Source organism: Balearica regulorum, chromosome 1, assembly GCF_011004875.1.
Source record: "Balearica regulorum gibbericeps isolate bBalReg1 chromosome 1, bBalReg1.pri, whole genome shotgun sequence".
Lineage (NCBI taxonomy): Eukaryota > Metazoa > Chordata > Aves > Gruiformes > Gruidae > Balearica > Balearica regulorum.
Genome location: NC_046184.1, coordinates 60106859 through 60125985, shown reverse-complemented (window position 1 = coordinate 60125985; position 19127 = coordinate 60106859). Strand labels below are relative to the sequence as shown.

The 19127-nt window shown below is 46.4% G+C and overlaps 1 protein-coding gene across 3 annotated transcripts in view; it reads left to right on the top strand.

Moving 5' to 3' along the window:
* Positions 1-19127, top strand: part of ABTB3 (ankyrin repeat and BTB domain containing 3) — a 174576-nt gene that overhangs the window by 108619 nt on the left and 46830 nt on the right. For all 3 annotated transcript variants that reach the window (XM_075754074.1, XM_075754080.1, XM_075754091.1), the window contains exons 3-4: positions 6269-6473; positions 18249-18401. In XM_075754074.1, coding sequence (XP_075610189.1) covers positions 6269-6473; positions 18249-18401 — 358 coding nt within the window. The remainder of the gene's footprint in view (positions 1-6268; positions 6474-18248; positions 18402-19127) is intronic.

Here is a 19127-nt window from a genome sequence, read left to right as displayed (position 1 = left end):
CTCCTTTGTTTGCTCTTCTATAGGAGAGGTGAATGGCTGTTAGGAGAAGAAAAGGTTGCCCGGGGGTAGCAAGTTCACACAGGGGCATGACATACATGGGCAAGGGGAGATGGCAGGGATGGGGAGGTTTCTGCAAGGTGAGCTCAACGGTGAATCTGTTGCACGTGGGATGCTCCACTGACTGTGGGTTGCAGCACCCCAAGTGCACCCACGGCCTGAGGCAGCTGGCTACTGAATCTGAAATACACTGTGTGCCAGGAATAGCATAGCTTTATGTTTGAAGATACTTTATGCTAAGAGCATGTGCACAGTAACATACGTACTAAACACTTTCTAGTGTGCACCCACCCTAGCTCTCTGCAGACTCCTTTCCTGGAATAGATGGGTTGTCTTGAGTTAGCAACAGAAGGACCTCCAATAAATCATTTGAGGAGAGGTTTTGCTCGAGCAGTTTTTGCTCAGCTGACTTTTGAAACATAGCGATTGATGCAACACCAGAGGCAGAGCAAACATGGAGGAACAGCACAGCTGAAATCGAGTATAGGGATGGCTCAGGCGGCCGACTGAGCAGATGGCTGCAGGTGGTTTGTCATGGTACAGGAGACACAGTTCAACTACTCATATTCACCTGCATTCATGCGCTTACAGGCATATGCTGGGGTGAGCTGTAGCAATGCATCACTTCTGTGCAGAAACCAGAGGCAACAAGGAGGTAGAAAGGGAGAGAGACTTAGCTACAGTATGGGATGGATGCAGGCCGGCCATGGCTACCAGGTAGCAGTCTGATCAAATAGACCAGGGTTTATTATTAGGGTTATAATTCATGTTTTCAATACAGTCTCCCTGGAGCTAGTCATGAGCAAAACCGTAGATCCAAGAGTTCTATATAGAGGTGTGAAATGAATGCAGGTCAAGACAGTGAGTTTTGCACCAGCCTCACATGCTTGTAAGGGGGCAAACTTTGGAAACTACTGGCCATGACATGAAGTTGGTGTCTGGAGTGCAGCTCCCTGACCAATACTCCTCCTTTTTGTGGTCTGGACAGGACACAGGAAGACATTAATGGCTCTGAAGGACAGACACAACTCCAGTCTATGGCTCCGGCCCCCTCTTTGCAGGAGAAAATGTTCCCTCAGGTAGCACAGCAAAGCAGTAACACTGCTGCTGGCAACATGCCCCACCGCAGGGCATGATTCATGAAGGCAGGCTACACACACTGGAGTCATGCACAGCTGGAAGGATGATCAGACCAGCATTATCACACTGATGGGTGCTTCTTGCAAGATGCTGTCATACTAGAAACATGGCTTGCTGCTGCTTTGCACAGTCCCCAAATGGGGCATCATGTGGGAAGACGTCTGTAGTGGAAACAGAGATCATCCTCTCTCCCCTGGGCTTTGAAGGAAACACATCGGCTAAAGAATTGTGTGGCTTGTTTTCAGTGTGCAAAAATATCATCGTTAAATTGTTCTTGCGGTTTTAGGACGTGTTTTTGGAACAAAGAAACCTCGAAGTAGGAGTCATAGGGAGTAGCTCTGTAAGGATCAGTGCGGCGTCATTCACCTCGAGGTCGTGGTTGTACACACACACACCCACCTGAACCTTTTAGGCTGTGGAAGTTTATCTCTCTGAAAGCAGCGAGCCTGCTCCTAGGCAGGTGTGTTTGCAAGATCAGGTCCATCATGACAGATGATAAAATCCCTCAGAAAGCTTCTCAGAAGTGGGTATCAGGCATCGATCGTTTCCTCTTTCTTCCTCCTCTTTTTGTTTTTCTTCTTTTTTCCCCCCAGCTGTGTGCTGCAGTCCAGTTGTGTGCTGTATGTTTTTGAATATAGCACCCCCATACAGACTGGAGCAGCTCAACTTCCCCTGTCACATCACATCTTTGGCTCGAAGTCAGTGAAGCTGTTCCTTAAATATTCAGTATTGCCTTAAACCAGGCCCGTGTCACAACGTGCACATTACATAATATTTTCAATCTTTAAATCAAATGTATGTGGACCCTGCATTTATAAACCATGCTGAACTGACAGCAGCAGCGACGGACAAGTCCTGCTTTAGTTGTGGAAAGGATGAAATGCTGGTAGTTACGGCAGCACCTCTCCACACGCTGTGGTGTGGTGATGGTTTCGTGCATGGCACAGCGTTTGTCCTCTGGGCTGACAAGCTCCAGTCTGGAGCCACGTTGCCAGAGCTCTTCCCATCCCAATCCAGGGATGCAAGGCAGCGCTACCCTGGGGCTTGCCACCACCTTTGCTGCCCTCTGGGAGCCCGTCCTCCAGTCCTGGCTTCCCAGCTTTGGTAACAAAAATATCTTCAAATATCCTCCCCACCTCGCTGTTTTTTGGGGGTTTTTTTTGGTGTGTGTGTGTCTACCCTGCACAACATGATGTCTTCCTCTCCCTGGCTCTGCCAGCAGATCAGTTTGTGCGTCGGCTCGCTTGGCTTACGTTGCATAAATTGTGGAAGTGTTTATTTGGTTTAAATTAAAAACAAAAATCGGCAAGGTCTTTTGTCAGGCAGATCGGCTCCCCAGTCTGTTCCTCAGATGGGTTGCAGGCGGTGGTACAGGGGCAAAAATGATCTGAGGGGACAGCGAGGCAGGGATCCCTGCCGAGCCCCTTGTGTTGTGACGCCACAGCCCTCGGGTGCCGCGTCTGTGGAGTTACAAGATTGACTCAGCTGCTGGGACTTTTTTTTTTTTTATGTTTTTGTTTGTTTGTTTTTTTAAATGATGCACTCAGGACTTTATTGACCTTTCAGATGCACTCAGTTGATGTATCTGAGACACATTTTCAGGGCCAAAGAGCCAGCAATGCTGCGAGCAGGTAACCTCCCCTTGCAGAGCATTGCTGTAGCTGAACGGCTCTGAGGAGCAGAGATGGATAACACAAACTGATGAAGGCGGCTTGCCCCTCTGTGCTTGGCCACAAATTCAAGGTTGCCCTCGGTGTTCAGATATACCATGGATTTTACAGCTGGCAAGGAGAGCATATATAGGTTGGGTTTCCCAGATGAGACTTGCGTTGGCTGACTGCTGGAGACCAGACCAGTGAGTCCCATCGTGGAGCTGGTTTCACATCCATGGGCGTTGGGGTGCCCTGGCCAGGATCAAAGAGAGTTTCAACTCTTGGTATATTCTTTGGAAGAAAATGGAGAAGCAAAAGCATATTAGCAAGGAAGAATAGAAGCAGCAAAATGTGGTAGGCATTGAAAACAACACACGTGCATCTAGAACCAGATGTTGCACTATGCTACATTTTACAGGGTATGCGTAAGTACTACCATACAGTGTGTGCGTGCGCCTGTCAGCTCCGTCGTCCCTTCTTGGCACTGATCCTGGTGCACAGATACTCTAAGGCACAGATTCTGCCCTGAAGAATTTACACTGTAACTGGAATGCGGCTGGAGGAGGAGAAGGGCACCAGGGCACGCAGTGGATTGTCTGAGGTTACACTATGGAATAAAATAGAGAGCAGCAATTCCCGTCCTGCCTCCAGTGCTCTGCCTGCTGGGTACCAAGATCATAATACAGCTTTTTATGCTTACTTACTGTCCTCTGTGAAGCTTGATGCTTTATAGATATTGATTATTTAAGCTTTGTGTTGTGTCTGACAGAGTAATGTTATAATAATTGTTAATATAGAAATTATTTGAAATGTAACCAGAGATAACATAGCAAAAGCAAGATCTAAGCCAATCAATTCTTGGTATGGTGTAATTAAATGAGGCTTAAACATAAAAAGCATTAATTCAGATTTAATGGCATGAATTGGTTTGGGTTTGTTAAGAAGCAGTTGAGGAAATACAGAATAAAAGGGTGAACCCCTGGTCATACTGAAACGGATGGGAGCTTTGCCATTGATTTCGGCGAGGCTTGAGTTCCTCCAGCCTTGTATCAGCAGTGATGCTGAGCTGCCCGCCCTGCCTACGTCATTTGTGCTGCTGTTTTCCCTCCTTACTCACCCTGCAGCTTCCTCTGGTGCTGGATGTGTCATCGAAGTCGCATCACCCCAGCGCTCCGGGAGGAATGGGGATGAAGTAATGCTGCTGCCTGAATCTGGGCCTAAATTGCATCCTGATTTTTATTCATCACTGTGTACAGAAGTCAGGGGGTTTCTCTGATGCCTGCTGTCTCAATCCACAGAAATAAGATTAGTCATGTGCTTAACTTTAACGCACGTGCTTTAGTGCTGTGGTGGCTTGGGTCTGAAAAGGCTGAATTTAGTGCAACTCCTTTTTCTATGCTTTTGGTATTATTGTTAAAGCTGGATGTTGCAGCCAGCAGTTCTACGCGTTTTTTATTTGCCTTTTGGAGAAAAGCAGGGGAATTTACATTTGCTATCAGCAAGGTTGCTAGCAGTTAAATTGGCCCATGCTAGGCTTGGCAGTCAGCTGTGACTGAGGAAAGGGGAGTCCCAAACTTTTCTGCTGCTGCTGGTTGCCTGCAGATAATTTTGTGCAGGACTGGGGAGTCATCTCAGGCATATCTGTTTCTGCCGTGGACCTGATCCTGCAGGCTTTCCGCACGCACAGCTTCTCTTGGAAATTATGAGCATACAGGGCTGCAAGACTGGTCCTATCATGACAATTTCCTGGCAGAGGGAAAAGACAGAAGCTGTTTTTAAATGAAAGCTTTGAATCAGAGGAATATTGCAGAGTGCAGCAAAAAATTGTGTCAAAACCCTGAAATCATGGACTCGGCAGTTTTCTCATGCCAGCGGTTTTCTTCTCTTCATGGTTTTAAGGCTGTGTTTTTGGAGGACTGGGCTGAGCATTTTTCAATGAGACATTTCTGTTCTCCCTGGTGCACATTGTTGCAGCAGCATCATCATTCTCTGTGCCAGTCAGGCTGGAGAGAGGTGATGTGCTCTGATGTGTTCACAGGGGTGGGACTTTGCAAAAAACCCCTGTAGCTCTGCCTTGCACACAGTCAAAATGGTTCTCCTTTAAGTTGGCCCATGAGTTCATTATTCAGCCTTTTTTTTTTTTTCCTTCCCCCCCAGATTTAGTTTTATGTTCCTAACTCAATGTGTATTTCTAACTTTTCCTTCTGAGTTTCAGTGCTCAGTGATCGCTTGGGAAAACAAATAACAGAAAGCGTGTGACTTCTTCTTAACACTGGAAAATTATGTCCTCTTTTCCCCATCACTTGATTTTGTATAGCTTAAGAATGACCCAAAGGGGTCTTGTTCAGATTTTCATTTAAAATAAACCATCTGATTTGATCTGGGATCGTTATTTCCCCCCAAAGCACTCTCAGAGTGATTTGAAGATGTGAAAACAGGCAGTTTATAACCACAATTGTTTCCCTGCCTTTGATAGAGTGGTCACTAGTCAACAAACGTAAAATTCACTGCCTTGAAGGGAGATGTTTTAGTTAATTAGTTACAATCAGCATCGTGCTTAGAGACTCACTACTGCTTGCCCGTATATTTGCCTGCTAATCTTGCTTGCTGGCTTTGCTGATCGCAGTCCACATACTGCAGCTGGTTACCCATACTCGCACTGCGAGGAAGCATCCAGAACCACTTTGGCGCGGGGGAGATGATGAGCATCTTTCTCCTGGGCCATTTTCTGTGCTCTGGAAACCTGAGGGGCTGGGTGAGCCTTCTCCACAGGTTTTGCTCTTCTACTAAAATCAAGTTTTCCAGGCTCAGCCTGGGCTTACAAATTGCAATTTCGGTTGCACATTTCTGATACTGTCTTTTAGCAATCTTTTGCCCCTTTTTTTCTTCACCCATGTGTCCCTTTGCATGCTCCCACAGTGCTCTGTGAGTTATCTGACTGCCTCCTTCCTCATTCCAAAGGGCTACGTTTCCCTGCCGCTCTCTACCCAGGAGTATGCGGCTTTTGGTGCCTCTCTTCGTCGTCCCCACAAGTCATTTTTGGGACTCTGGGGTTTTGGCAGCCTCCAAGGGTTGCCTGTAGGTAGCTGTGACCCCAGTACCAGTGTACTGGCTCTTCTGGAGGTGCTGAGATGGGCCAGCCTGGCACTGCTGACACACAGTATTTGCAGAAACCCATCTTCCCCAGACCTTCGAGGGCTTGTCTGCAGCCCAGGTATGTCACGTCACACTGTGTAAACCACCAGGCAATGTCTGACCTGGAGGTGAGCAGTGCACAGGATCCTGTGCTACACTTTACTGTTTGCATGTGTGAGGTTAAATGGAAAGAAAACCAACCTGGCGCGCCTTTTGGTTTGAAAACTTTGGGGAGAGGCAGATGAAGAAAACCTGACATTCACCCAGCTTTTGCTTTTTTCCAGGCGACCTGGTATCTCGAGCGATGCACCACCTCCAGCCCCTCAATGCCAAGCAGCACGGGAATGGGACACCGATGCACCAGAAGCAGGGATCGCTTTACTGGGAGCCGGAGGCTCTGTACACCCTCTGCTACTTCATGCACTGTCCGCAGATGGAGTGGGAAAACCCCAACGTGGAGCCATCAAAAGTCACGCTGCAGACCGAGAGGTAAGAGCTGCTGCACGGTGCTTAATGTCATGGCGAAGACGTTTCATTAATAAATCAGCCTGGCTGGCTAATTGCTAATTACAGCTTGCACGTGAGAGGCTGCGGAGCAGTCTGGTTTGGTTTAGGATCACCTCTTTGAAATCCGTTTCTGTCGCCGAAGCGCTGCGTGGCTGACCCAATATATATCAAAAGTGACACCCAGTGGCTACATACAGCAAATTGGTTCCAGATGTGCACTCGGGAGAGATTTCCTTTTCCTTTCGTTGTTGCTCAGCTATTCTGTGTTTTGGAAAAGAAAATGAGAACTTCTATTTCTGGCCTAGCAGGTTTGGGTTTAAATGTGTTTTTTTCTACGCGTTAATGGGACTCGACAGCTGCGATTGGGGAAGTGAAAAATGAATAGAGTAGTGTGTGGAAAGGAGAGGTCATTAAAAGATGCTGGGCTCCAGACGTGCCAAGTACTTGGGCACAGGAGTAACCTCAGGGCTGCCCTGGCCAGGGACATGGCAGGCTCCGGGTGTGCTGCTGTTGCCTCCCCTCTGGGGGTGACCAGGGCAGGGGAGGCAGGCCTGAGGCCCCATCCTGACTCAGGGTTTGCCGTAAGGTGAGAAGGAGATGCCACCGAAGCCGGTGATGGGGTTACCAAATGCTGGCAGGCAGGGTGCTCAGCGCAGGGCAGCTCTGCACCCAGGCACTGCAGAAAGCAACCAGGACAGCTTGCTGGCCAAGAAAATAAAGCCATCTCCTGTCAAAAGCCCAGCAAACCCTCTAGTAATGCAAGGCTCCAGTTGTGTGCTGAGGCACGCTGGGTTATTTCCCTGCCACGCTTCTCACCAGCGCTAAACCAGGCTTCCCCAGTACAGAGGCAAGAGGAGTGGCTGGTGCTTGGAAGGTGCTGGGTATTCATTTTTAGGATGGGTATCATGGTGGTGCAAATGCAAGCTGCTCTTTCAAGCTGGGCTCCACATTTATGCCCTGATATATATATCGTGCTGTACATGTGAGCCAAGCTCTGATCTGCACGTGTGCCCTGAGAGCCGCGCATACAGGGCTTGTTACTGTTTCAGTATGAGGTCTGCATCTCAAAAGCAGCATCTGAGAATCTCATCGTATGCGTAATCATAAATGGTATATAATATGATATTATTTCAATGATATCTTCATTGAAATACTTTTATATCGATTCACAGAAAAGCATATAAGATGAAACTTTGGCATTAATGATGTTACTGGGAATTTTGCCATTTGCCTTTTAGCATTTTGTTTCTTTTCAAGTTTGGGTCACTCTGTAAGCATGTTTGTTGCTTTTTTTGCTCTATTGTTTCCAAATTATGAAAAAAAAAAAGAAAAAAGGAAATGACAAGAATCCAGAATTTTCTCATTTTTCTAAATTATTTTTAATTTCATGATTTGTTATTGCGGAAGTCTGTCATCCAGACGTGTTATTGCGGAAGCCCTAACTCGTGCCCAAGGGTGGTTAGTATGCACAAAAAATGACCAAAATTAGAACCTCACCTAATCTGTAGCCCTGATTTCTGGGAGTAATGCCACTGGAACCAGTGGGAAAAGAAAGGTGAATAATGCTGAAGCTCTGTTTTTGTAAGATTTCTGCAGACTTCACTTCCTTGTGGAAAGTGAAAAGGGCAGGAATATTTGAAAAAATCACTTTTAGCATTTGCTTTAATAGGTTTTCCTTTCTTAGAGGTCGCCTTAATACATGTTCTCTTCGTTAGAGTGCTTGAAACGCCGATTATTTAAAGTGATTGCTCTTCTTTGCTTTATTTTGAATACTCTGTCTGGCAAGACATCTTCCTTTGGCAGGGCAGTTTAACAACTGCGGTGTGCGGTTAGGGCCAAAGCAAGTACTCGGTGTTATTGCCAAGAGCTTGTGGTCACTTTTGGAAGGAGCAGATACTCCTCCTGTTGCCTAATCAAACATGCGTTAGTACTTAGCGCTGGAGTGGGAGCAATGCAGGGTTAAACATGAGCCTGGCTATTTCCATGGGGTTGTGCTCTGGAGATTCACCAGCTGGATGTAACCATCCTGTGCTGCTCAGAAAGGAAACCGGTGAAGCTGACTTCTCCTTAGTACTCTGAGAAGCCTTTCTGCCTATTTCCCATCTTTTTTTTACATGCAAGCATGCTTTGTGGTCCATGACTTATTTCTGGTGGTTTCAGTTTCCATAATGAGGTTTTGTGCATTGCGAGGAAGTGGGTTTGTTAAACATGACGTTTTTATATGCTGCATATTTGCAAGCTTTATGCCTTATCTGTGTGCTGTGTTCCCTCTCTTTATCTCCAGCTGTGACAATCACTTTTAGGTTGGATGAAGCCCAGAAGGAAGCAGGGAGGTCCAGGTGACTTTCCCCATCCTTGGCCTCTCTGTGTCCTCGCTGGTGCAGAGAAGCCTGGATTGCATGGATCTGGCCGTAGGCAGTATTTCCATGAAACGGGGATTGTCCTTGGCTCATGTGAAGCCAACCTCTTCCCCTGACCATGCGTGCCCAGGGTGGGGCGGGTTCCAGGATGTGGCCAGAGAGCTCCCCTGGCACTTGCAGGGCTCGATGGCCCTGTGGGAGCTGCTCCCGTCCTTCCCACCCATCTCCAGCCCACCTGGATTTTAGCTCTGAACCAGGTTGAGTTAGGGAGCTGCAAAGGCTCTGCGTGGCCTTCTGCAGAGGCTGGATATGGGAGGGAAGCCGGTACGGTGGCGGTCCTGTCTGGCTTAGCACTTTCCAGCACAGAAAGCGGTACCTCCCTCAAAGTCTTGGGGGACGTTTGCCTTTGAATAAATCCGGTGCTTCGTTTCTAGGGAGTGTTTCTCTGTGTTTGCTCTTCATGGAGGGAAAGAAATGAGAATGTGGTGTGTTTTTAATAGTGTTTGTCTTTACATAAAATGAAAAGGAAAAAAATAGCAAAGCCCTTGCAGGGGGGGGGCTGCTGCTTTGATGGGAGGGGGAGGAGGTGGAAGGTGGCTAGGATTGCTCAGAAAACCTGGAAAAGATTCCCCGCTTCCTAAATGCCAACAAACCCAACCCCAAATTCATATTCTTCTTTCAATCTGGTCACTTTGGAAGAAACCCTCTGATTTTTTTTGTCTGTGGTGTTGGCACCAATACAAGCCAGTCCGGCTGGGGTGGGTTATCTAATGGCCCTGCGTACTGTGTATGTAGATGGCTATTTTGGTAGGCATAGAGGTACAGGATGGGGTTTGGACCTCATTCTGGGGATCTAGACAGCTATTTTGGTAGGTATGGAGGTGGGGTGGACCTGTTTGTGGGGTCCCCCTTCCCTAATGCACCCAGCCAGGATGTGATGGAGACATCTGTCTTGTGCTGGGTGTTGCCTGCGAAAGCAGTGTTCCTCCAGTGCCTCCACCTGCAGGCGGCTGTAGATTATTTAGGTTTGTTCATTTTTTCCTGGGAATTAAAAAAAAAAAAAAAAAAAAGAATTCTAGATGAGGCCACTGTTGCCAAGATTTATTTCTTGCTTGCTGCTTCTGGTTTAATAAAAGTATCTGTCCCGTGGTTGTGTTTTGCTTCTCAGCCTCTGTAACACTTCCAAAATTATTACAAGTAATTTCTTAAGCACCGGAAAGCACAGAATCTGTAGTTGCAGATTTGTGTGATGGTTTTTTCCTTAAGTGGTTCCTTACCCACTTTGATCCACAGCTGTATTGACAAAGTCCTCATTACTTCCTAACTCTCCATGTTCCCCATTAACAACTCATTGAGAAGCAGCAGCTCAGCCGGTCCAGAACCACCCATTAATTCTGCTCACAGGCAGCAAAGTTCCTTCTCCAGCATTTCCTCTGCCACTCTGCTTTGGAGGAGCATTTAACTCCCTGTACTGCCCGGCAGCCTTTAGCTTTTCCCTCATCTTAATTGAGTTGATGGATACATGTCTGGTTTCTTTTCAGTTTTCCATCACTACTTTTCCATGTATGTGGAGCAGTCCCTTAGGAAACTCCCATGGGCTATTTGCTCTTTTTTTATTTTTCTGCCTGCCTTGTATGTGCGCATGGACACACACGAAAACGTACATGTCCCCTGCACTTGCACACACGTGCAAATTGTAGCTTGTAGTTATTGGTGATTAATGGGAAGGGTTTGGGTTATCATCTGAATTTTGTTTCATGATTTGGATAGTTATTACTGTACCTGGCTAATTAATGTGATGAAGCCGCCTTAATGAGAGGAGTGTTCCACTCCTGTAAAATAACTTGAACTCCTTCAAAGCATCTTCGTAACTGGTACAGCCCTGTCTGTAGTACAGATTATTACTCGTAGAACAATTTCAGTAAGAAGATAACCAATGAACTGTGTCCCTGATTTAAATTATTATGTGGTACAAACTCCGTGGGTATGGCAGTCTCTAGCAAAGGTCAGCAGAGTGGAAAGAATGATGGACAATGCTAGTAAAGAACTGGTAAAGTGCTAGCACTGGGAATGTGGAAGTCCTGCTATGAAGCTTGAATGAACCCTGCAACGTATATCTGAAGAAGGGATTACACATGCTTGATGTGCCAGTATGGCGTAGCCCCGTATTACCCTATATATTTTTATCCACTATTTAATTGAAAACTTCACAGGGTAAAACTGTGGCCTTGCTGAACTCAAAGTTAACTCGGGTTGATTTTGATTGGGAACCACTGAAAAGAAATCCAGATCCTTCCTTACGCAAATCCTCTAGATTTGCATCCTAAATATCAAACTTCCCACTTTTTAAAAATCCCTTCAGAAATGGTATTGGCAGCTGCCTGCAGCGTGTGAGATTGCACATGTTACAAGAAATAGTTCAGGCAGTATTCACAGCTCAGCTGTCAGACGGTATATCCTTGCTGGGCTGGGGCTGCATTCTACACCTAATTTATCAAGCTAGACTTACTCTGTCCATGGGATGGCTACAGGGTTTTTTTTAAATAGAGAAAATTGCTTGCAGCACTGCGAGAACAGCGTGTTACCCGGACCGTTCTGCGCCGCTCTCCCAATGCTGGCATCTCTTCAGGGATTTATGCCGCAGCCAGTCGTGTCAGACTGGATGTCAAAACTGCCTGTGAAATATTTCCCCATTGTGGTTGCTGGCCAAGTCATCACTTTGACTTGTTTGCATTTCAAGTCTTGGACGTTAATGTTTTTAACACGGGAGAGGCAACGGCGACGGTGCATTCGAACACTGGATGCAAATTCAAAAACTGTGACTTGCAGATACCCTTGTGCAGGCTCTGGAGCACCGATGTCTTGATACACAAAAGTGTAGTGGTAAACCCTCCCTCCGCCTAGGCGGGTCTCACTGAGGCTTCTGTGAGAACAAGGAGATTTGATCCTTCAGCCTGAACAAAATGCACAATTGGCTTTTTTCAGAAGCCGGCTACTTGGGTCACCTGTAGCTGGGTTTCTGGGGTGGCGGAGGAGCTGCCTAGTGTGGGACAGCTGCGTGGGCTCGTGTGGTGCGTCAGTTGGCGCTGCTGGTTCCCTGGGCAGGAGTGGGGCTGGCAGCCTTCTGAAGGCATCAGAAGGTATTTCTTCACTCTGAAGACAACTAGCTTATGGTGTAAATATAAAACATGAGTTTTGCAGCCTTGAAACCCAACTGAAATGTATACTAACCATTGGAAAAAACATGCTTTTCTCTCCTCCAATAATGCTAAAAACAGACTAGCATTGCATATATGGTTTCATCATACGTTCTGAATGAAAACTGTCAGAACTAAGAATGCTTTTCAATTCGTACACTGGGATTTTCTTTAAAAACCACCCATGAAAATATAAGCATAAAGCTAAACAAATGAAAAGACCTTTTCATAACGTTAAAGTTGCTGACTCATATCTGCAAGCAGAAACATCTCCCTACCTTTGTCCAGATAGGCTTTTCCTTGCAAAAGTATAGCCTTCTGCTTCTCAGAAGCGCTGTTAACTCTAAAATTGCAGAAGCAATCAGTAAAACAGCAGTGACCTGCGTGGAGCACTTTGGCTGCCATTGCCACGCAGGTTTGGATGGACTCCTTGGCTGGAGTGAGTGAAGAAACTCCTACCACAACAATATCTTCCTCAGTAGCTAAAGGATCCTGCAAACAGAAATCAACCAAAGCAATTGCAATAATTGAACCATACGGAAGGTGTTTAAGTTAAAGGGAGGTCAAGCCTGTAGAACTGTGTACACTTAACAGCTGGTGAAAGCAAGGGAGGGGACAGCACGAAGCAGCTGTGGGAATTCACATCTGAATAGGATTAGCCCTCAGGACTTTCTCCATTCCCATTGTGATGCAGCCATCAAGCCAGTCCTCTCTGTGTGGGTTGATTTTAATACATACAGTGAGTGTGCGCATGTGGTGAGGCAAGGGCTTGGTGCCTGAAAAAGAGCAATGTGAAGCACCCCCAGAAATACAGAGGTTGCTGTGCTGCACTTGAAAAGAGAATTTTTTCTTTGAGCACTGTGATTTGGGGAAATCTCTCTCTTGATGAGCTCCTGGACCTGGAGGATGCTGCAGGCACTGCTGTGAGTGAGGGGCTGGTGGTCTGTCCAGGGTTTGTGAGCCACGGTGGTGGAGGAGGACCAAGCCTGGGTGAGGAGCATTCAAAGTTGATGAGTGTGCCATCAGGAAGGTGGTGTAAGTTTGCACACTGGAGAAGGTGACCAGCAATAGTCCTTCCTTTGGAACTCTCATCACCTGGCAAAAATGATTAGGGAGTCACCCGCCGGAGGGGAGCTCAGGCAGTGGGGTTGGAACTAGATGATCTTGAGGTCCCTTCCAACCCAAACCATTCTATGCTTCTATGAATAGTGGGAACTGGGAGGAGAGAGTGAGACAGGACACTGCTTTCCTGGCAGGGGGGTCCCACCAAAAAGGTGGGTTACTCTCCACCTTGCAAGGGAGAGGGAACAACCGAGTAGAGGAAGAACTGCTTAAACTGCTGGGAAATAAAGAAGAGGAGGGTGGGTGTGCGTGATGGCCCTGCTCTTGAAGGGCTGGGTGGCAATAGTGGGCTGTGCAGTCATGGTCAGTGGGCAGCAGGGAGTCTGCACCCTGCAAAGTTGGTACGGACAGGGAAAAACCAAGGCCAGGGGTTATTGGGAGCTGGGATTTGTTAGGAGCGCTGGCCCTAGTGTTTTGCAACTTCAACATCACAGCAGGTGGTGTCCAAAAAAGAGCTTCATTGGTCTCCTGGCAGATTCACGCAAAGATAATGCAGCATCCTATCAGATTTTACAGTGCATGTTTCTCATGCTCTTCCAAAGATTCCTCCTGTTTATATACAGATACACTGCCACTGATAATAATAACAATGATGATGATGATGATGAAAAAGGCTGAACTATTGCATATATGTGATGGGACTTTCAACATCTTTTGTGCCAGCAAGCTGAGGAGGGAAATGGTGGGCGGTTCAGGACTGTTGCGTGCATCTTGGGAGGAGCGTGGGTTTTGAGCAAATGGTGGCACGACTGGAGCAGGTTATGCCTTACATTTAGGTTTCCTCACATAACATTTGCTTTCCTGATGAGCCATTTTGTAATTCTAAGTGCCCCAGAGACATCAGCCCCACAAAAACCAAGATAGTTCCAGGTCTGATAGGGTGCAGAGGGGTCATTGACCCCGCTCTGGAGGGGAGGGTGCTGGGGAGAGGCGTGGATGGGTGCAGGCCAGGAGCTGCCATGTCTGAGGGTGATGCGGAGAAGGACGTGTGATATCTGGGATGGGAGAGGAAGGCGAGCGGTCGTCCCTCATGGCAGGGGGGCCAGCTGGGTATTGCCTGCAGATGTCTGCAAGGCCCAGGAGCTCATGGGTCCCTGAGTCATCCCAAAATAGCTGTGAGATAGGCTTGGGGCAGCCAGAAGGAAAGAGGAGGGATACTGCATGGAGGGCGGAACTGGCAATGTGAGGATCTGATAATTCCTTTCTCTGTTTAAGTAGGGACCCAGGGAGGGCATGCTCCAAGAGGAGCCAGCTGTCCCCTTGCCAAGGACTCGGGGACAGAAAGGTCCAACCCTTTGGGATCTGCTTTCTGTTGGCCTCCCCCATCCCTCCCCCACCTCCCATCTCTTTTGTGTGGGATGGAGATTGCTTTGTGCAGAGACTTCTCCCTGCATCCCCATCTGGCACGTTTTTCCCCTTAGACGACAGTTGAGGAAAATACAAGCCTGTGCTGAAATTCATCCTTTATTTGGGACGTTACTTAAGCTCATTCTTAACTTTGAACCGCAGTGAATTAAAGAGGACAGGAGCATGCGTTTAAAGTTAAGCACAGGTACAAAGATGAGCTAGAAGAGGAGATCAGAGTGCTCGCTGACCCGCACCCCTGTAAGGTGCTTCTGCAGCAATCGAGTTGCTCCTGATGTTCCACATCATTCAGACAGGGTCAAGCCCAGCATGTTCCTACTGTGGTTAAATTAATTTAGTTAAGTCATGCGCTTCCAAAATGTATAACTAGGGGACTTACCTGCTACGTCTGCTCTGGAACACAAAAGTACCAAACTCTTCTAGTTGTTACCTGCCTTTGTACAGCAGAGATAAATCAATGTATGCGCCAATAATGTGGTGCATTTGCCTAACCCGCTTTTGCATGGTGTCATTTGAAAAGTGAAATATGTCTTGGTGATGCCACGTTGTCTTGTAGATTGTCACCTCCCTATGACTTTGTGTTTCTCTTTCTCCTTTGGCACATAAACAGCATTAAAAGAAAAAAAAAATCCACTTCACGTGGTACATAGACTCTTGAAGGGTATTTTTAACCTATTGCACTCAGCCATATTTGGTTCTCTTCTCAAAATACAAATTCCCTGACACGCTCAGATACACAGCGATGGGTTGGGTTTTTTTGCCTCAGAAAAAGGAATGTAATATATTGTGAGTAAACTCCACATCCTCGTGTATGGAGCAAAACTGGCCTTTAGAGAAAATCCCCCTGCTTCTGCAGAACACCAGTTCTCTTCCCTTTTCGGATTTATTGCACCAAATAGCCACGTTGGTTTCTATTTCTCTGTTGAAGTTTGCAAGACCGGGAAAAAAAAAGATGCAGATTTATAGTGCATTTATCACAGTTGCTGTAAATAATTTTATTTGCTCTGCTCCTTACTGGGGAGGGGGGGCAGATTTTGTGCTGGGTGAGTTTCTGACCTGCACAAGAGGAGGAGAAGTGTGAACCCCCGAGTCCCCTCCTCAGCCACAGCTCTCTGCTTTTCCGTTCACCCAGCAGATGTTACAGGACAGCTCCGTACAAGCCTTTCTTCATTTCTCTGATCCATGCATTCACTCATGCAAACCTTAACCTAGAGTTGAGTTTCCCTTTAATTGTTTTCCTAGCACCAAGTTTTGTGGGTAACTAGATACATTTTTACACTTCCAGTGTGATTTGCAGCTCCCTTTCTACTGTTTGCTCAGCAAGTGATGAAAACAACTCCCACCGATCACTTGTCCCCAGCTACTTCACACCATGACAGAGGGTTCCTTCTGCTGCGAGTATACATGTCACAGGTGACCTGGGAAGCAGGTCACCTTCCAGGAGCAGATACACCCCTGGCTCTCCTCTCTCTCCCTCCTCTGACCACCGCCGCCGTCACGACAAATGAGCTGGGTTATGGAAATTGTTTCACGGAAGCTGTGGGAGAAGATGTTCTCTCCTTATCTGCCTCCTTGTGCAGCTGCGGCAGGACTGGGGAGAGCAAAAAGCCTTGGAAACAAAGGCAGTGTTTGAATAGAATAATGGCAAGATGGCCAAAGATGTCATATTTCAAAAAGAGGTTGTTCATTTAAGCGCCCATGAGATTTGGGAACCCGGCATCCCAGGGAAAATTAGCGGCCTCAGGGCTTCTCTGTCCTTCGGCACTTGTGAAATATCTCATCCCTCCTCAAGAATATTAATATCGGAGCTATGTAAAGTCAAGTCTTCAAAAGAGAAATAAATGGCATAAAGAGCTATAAATAGGAAACCAGTATTCCAGAATCAACATTATCTGAAATCTTTTTCTCAGGGTAGATCCTTTTGGGGTAAAGTTATATATTTAAAATGTAAAGTATTTGCCTACTGGGCATCTAATCCAGACTCTTTTTTTTTTTTTTTTTTTCCCCCCCTTCCCTCTGAGAAAAGGGACCACATAAGGGAAGGCAAGTAAGGGAAAGCAATATTGAATGAGAAGGAGCAGGAGAGGTGAAAGGAGCAAAAGTAGGGGATGGTGCTGCATGAAAAGGAACATTTCCAGTATTAGGATGATATACTGAGCTAATAAACCCAGGGAATATGGGAATATACAGTTAAAGAGGAAGGGAAAAGGAGCCACACAGAAAATGAGACAAAAGAAAAAGGTCCAGAAGAAGAAGGTAAGAGCAGGTTAATTACAGACATTCCTTGAGGACAGTAGTCATTTACAAGTTTCATCTCCTTTTCTTTTTTTTTTTTCTTTTCCTTTTTTAATATTATAGCAATCTCTGTTAACATCCCTTAGCCGTGGTAGTTAGCCACACAGTTTTACTGTGTCTAAATAGTTTTCAGCAGTCCTGACTAACTACAGAAGTTTCAGCATAGTTTTCAAGTAGCTTTTGGACAGATTTATTATTTTTTAATGATTTTACAATTTTTAGAATTTTATAGTATATTTTTATAAAGATGGATTTCTTCTACCCTTCCTCATTTCTTCCCCACACAGACTTTGTCTCCTGTGTACAGCCACAGAGGAGACACCCATTTTGGACACACCAGCTAGATGATGAAGTGGGCATGAAATCCTGTTGGGGATGGGAGGGCAGTTGCTGCAGCCTGCGTTGCTTTGGGGATTTTGTCCACCTTGACCTAACAGGCAGTGACCTTCCAAGATGTTAGCTTCAGATTTTTTAATTTTTTTTTTAACTGCAAATTAAGACTTGAAGCTGTGGTTCTAATTTAAAGTTTGGCATTTTTCTCTTAGTCTCCAAATAATTTTTAACGTAGATGGGGGCAAACTGTATGTTGTGTGGTTCACCTAAAGCTTGGACAGCTCTGGCTAGGACATGGGGCTGTCCAGGTCTTGTGGAGAGAAGGACCATGTCTCTGATAGTGTCCATGAAGTGGAGGTTGTGGCCCAGAGTCCCACTGTCCACTTTGAGAGGTGATTTTGTGTATTTTTGCTCAAGTGGCAGAAGAGCTTGTACCCAAAGGTGTAGTGTTTTGATACCGCTAAAAGTGAAACGAAACCATCTGATTTCTGATGCTGCTCACAGATAATCTCAGTAATACAGTGGGATCAGCTGGAAAGGTCCCCGCTTTCAGCGCTCAGCACGAGGTGCATGTTGGCGTTGGTAGGAGATGTTGGAGACTTCCTCACACAACACCTCTCCATCCCTGGCGTCCTGGGGTGGGGGCATCCTCCTTCTTTGCCCTGGTTCGTTTTCCTGTCCCTATTGCAAAGTGCCAGCCCAGTGCGTCAGCCAGAGCAGGACGTGGTCCTGCACCAGGCTCCTGCCCTCTTTTCAGGATACACTGTGTGAAAGATGGGGGGGAGGAGGGCTTGCCAGGCGGGTGCACTGACCTCGCAGGAGCCCCATAAATGAGCATGGCTGATCTCACTTTTCAAACAATCCTGCTCTGGAGACAGGGTGAGACATCTTGATTTAGACCTGCTTGAAATTTGCTGAGCTGGTTTGCTCTCCCATGCTTTCGTTTTGATTGTTTCCTTCTCTTTCTCTGTATATACATTCTCACATACATATATACACAGGCACACACGCATTCCCTCGCCCTCTCTCTACCTGTAATTTTGATGCTAGTGTACTGTACCATTCATGTCTGTGTGCTTTCCCAGGCCGTTCATTGTGCTGCCTCCCCTGATGGAGTGGATACGAGTTGCCGTGGCTCACGCGGGGCACCGTCGCAGTTTCTCGGTGGACAGCGATGACGTACGGCAGGCAGCGAGGCTTTTACTGCCGGGAGTTGACTGCGAACCTCGACAGTTAAAGTAAGTCCACAAAAAAAAATCGGCTGCTTTGTGCAAAATGTGTCTCTTTCCTAGTGACAGCGAGCGAGCAGGCAGGCAGAGGGCTCTGTTATTGCCGTGAGAGGTGCATGGATGCTCGGGCTCATCGCTGTGTGCATTGCAAAATCAGCTCCTGGTATTTGCTCACATCCTTGGATAAGCCGGTTGCATGGTAATGGGTGCCTGAATATCTCACAGCTGGATCGAGCCCGTAATCTGCTCGTCAGAGCTCATATGGTGTTTGTTTTTCTCTCTTACTATTAGGTTCTGCTTGCTAATGAGGGGCTGAAATCTTCTGCTAATTGTCTGCTTCACGTTGCTTTGCTGTAAAATACTGAGATGTAATTGGCAGGGCTGCAGATATTTTGTCAGTGCTTTGTTTGCAGCATTACTGTTTAAAGGGCACATTTAAACTTACAGGTAATAGTACCTCTTGCAGTAAGACTGTATTTTTTATGCTAATGTCAGTTCAAATTAGTTGTAAATGTCAGCCTAGATAATTTGACTTTTTCATGCATGAGATATGACCTTTTGGTTTTCTAATGAAGTCTTACAGTATTTGTTGCCAGGATATGTTTTTAGTGTCTGTTTTGCCTTATTATTATGTACATGTGTAAAAGCATGATCTATGGCTGTTCTGGAGTTAAGAATATATTTGGGTTTGATTTTCATATGAAAAGGCATTCTGAATCTGCCAAAGTAGAAATT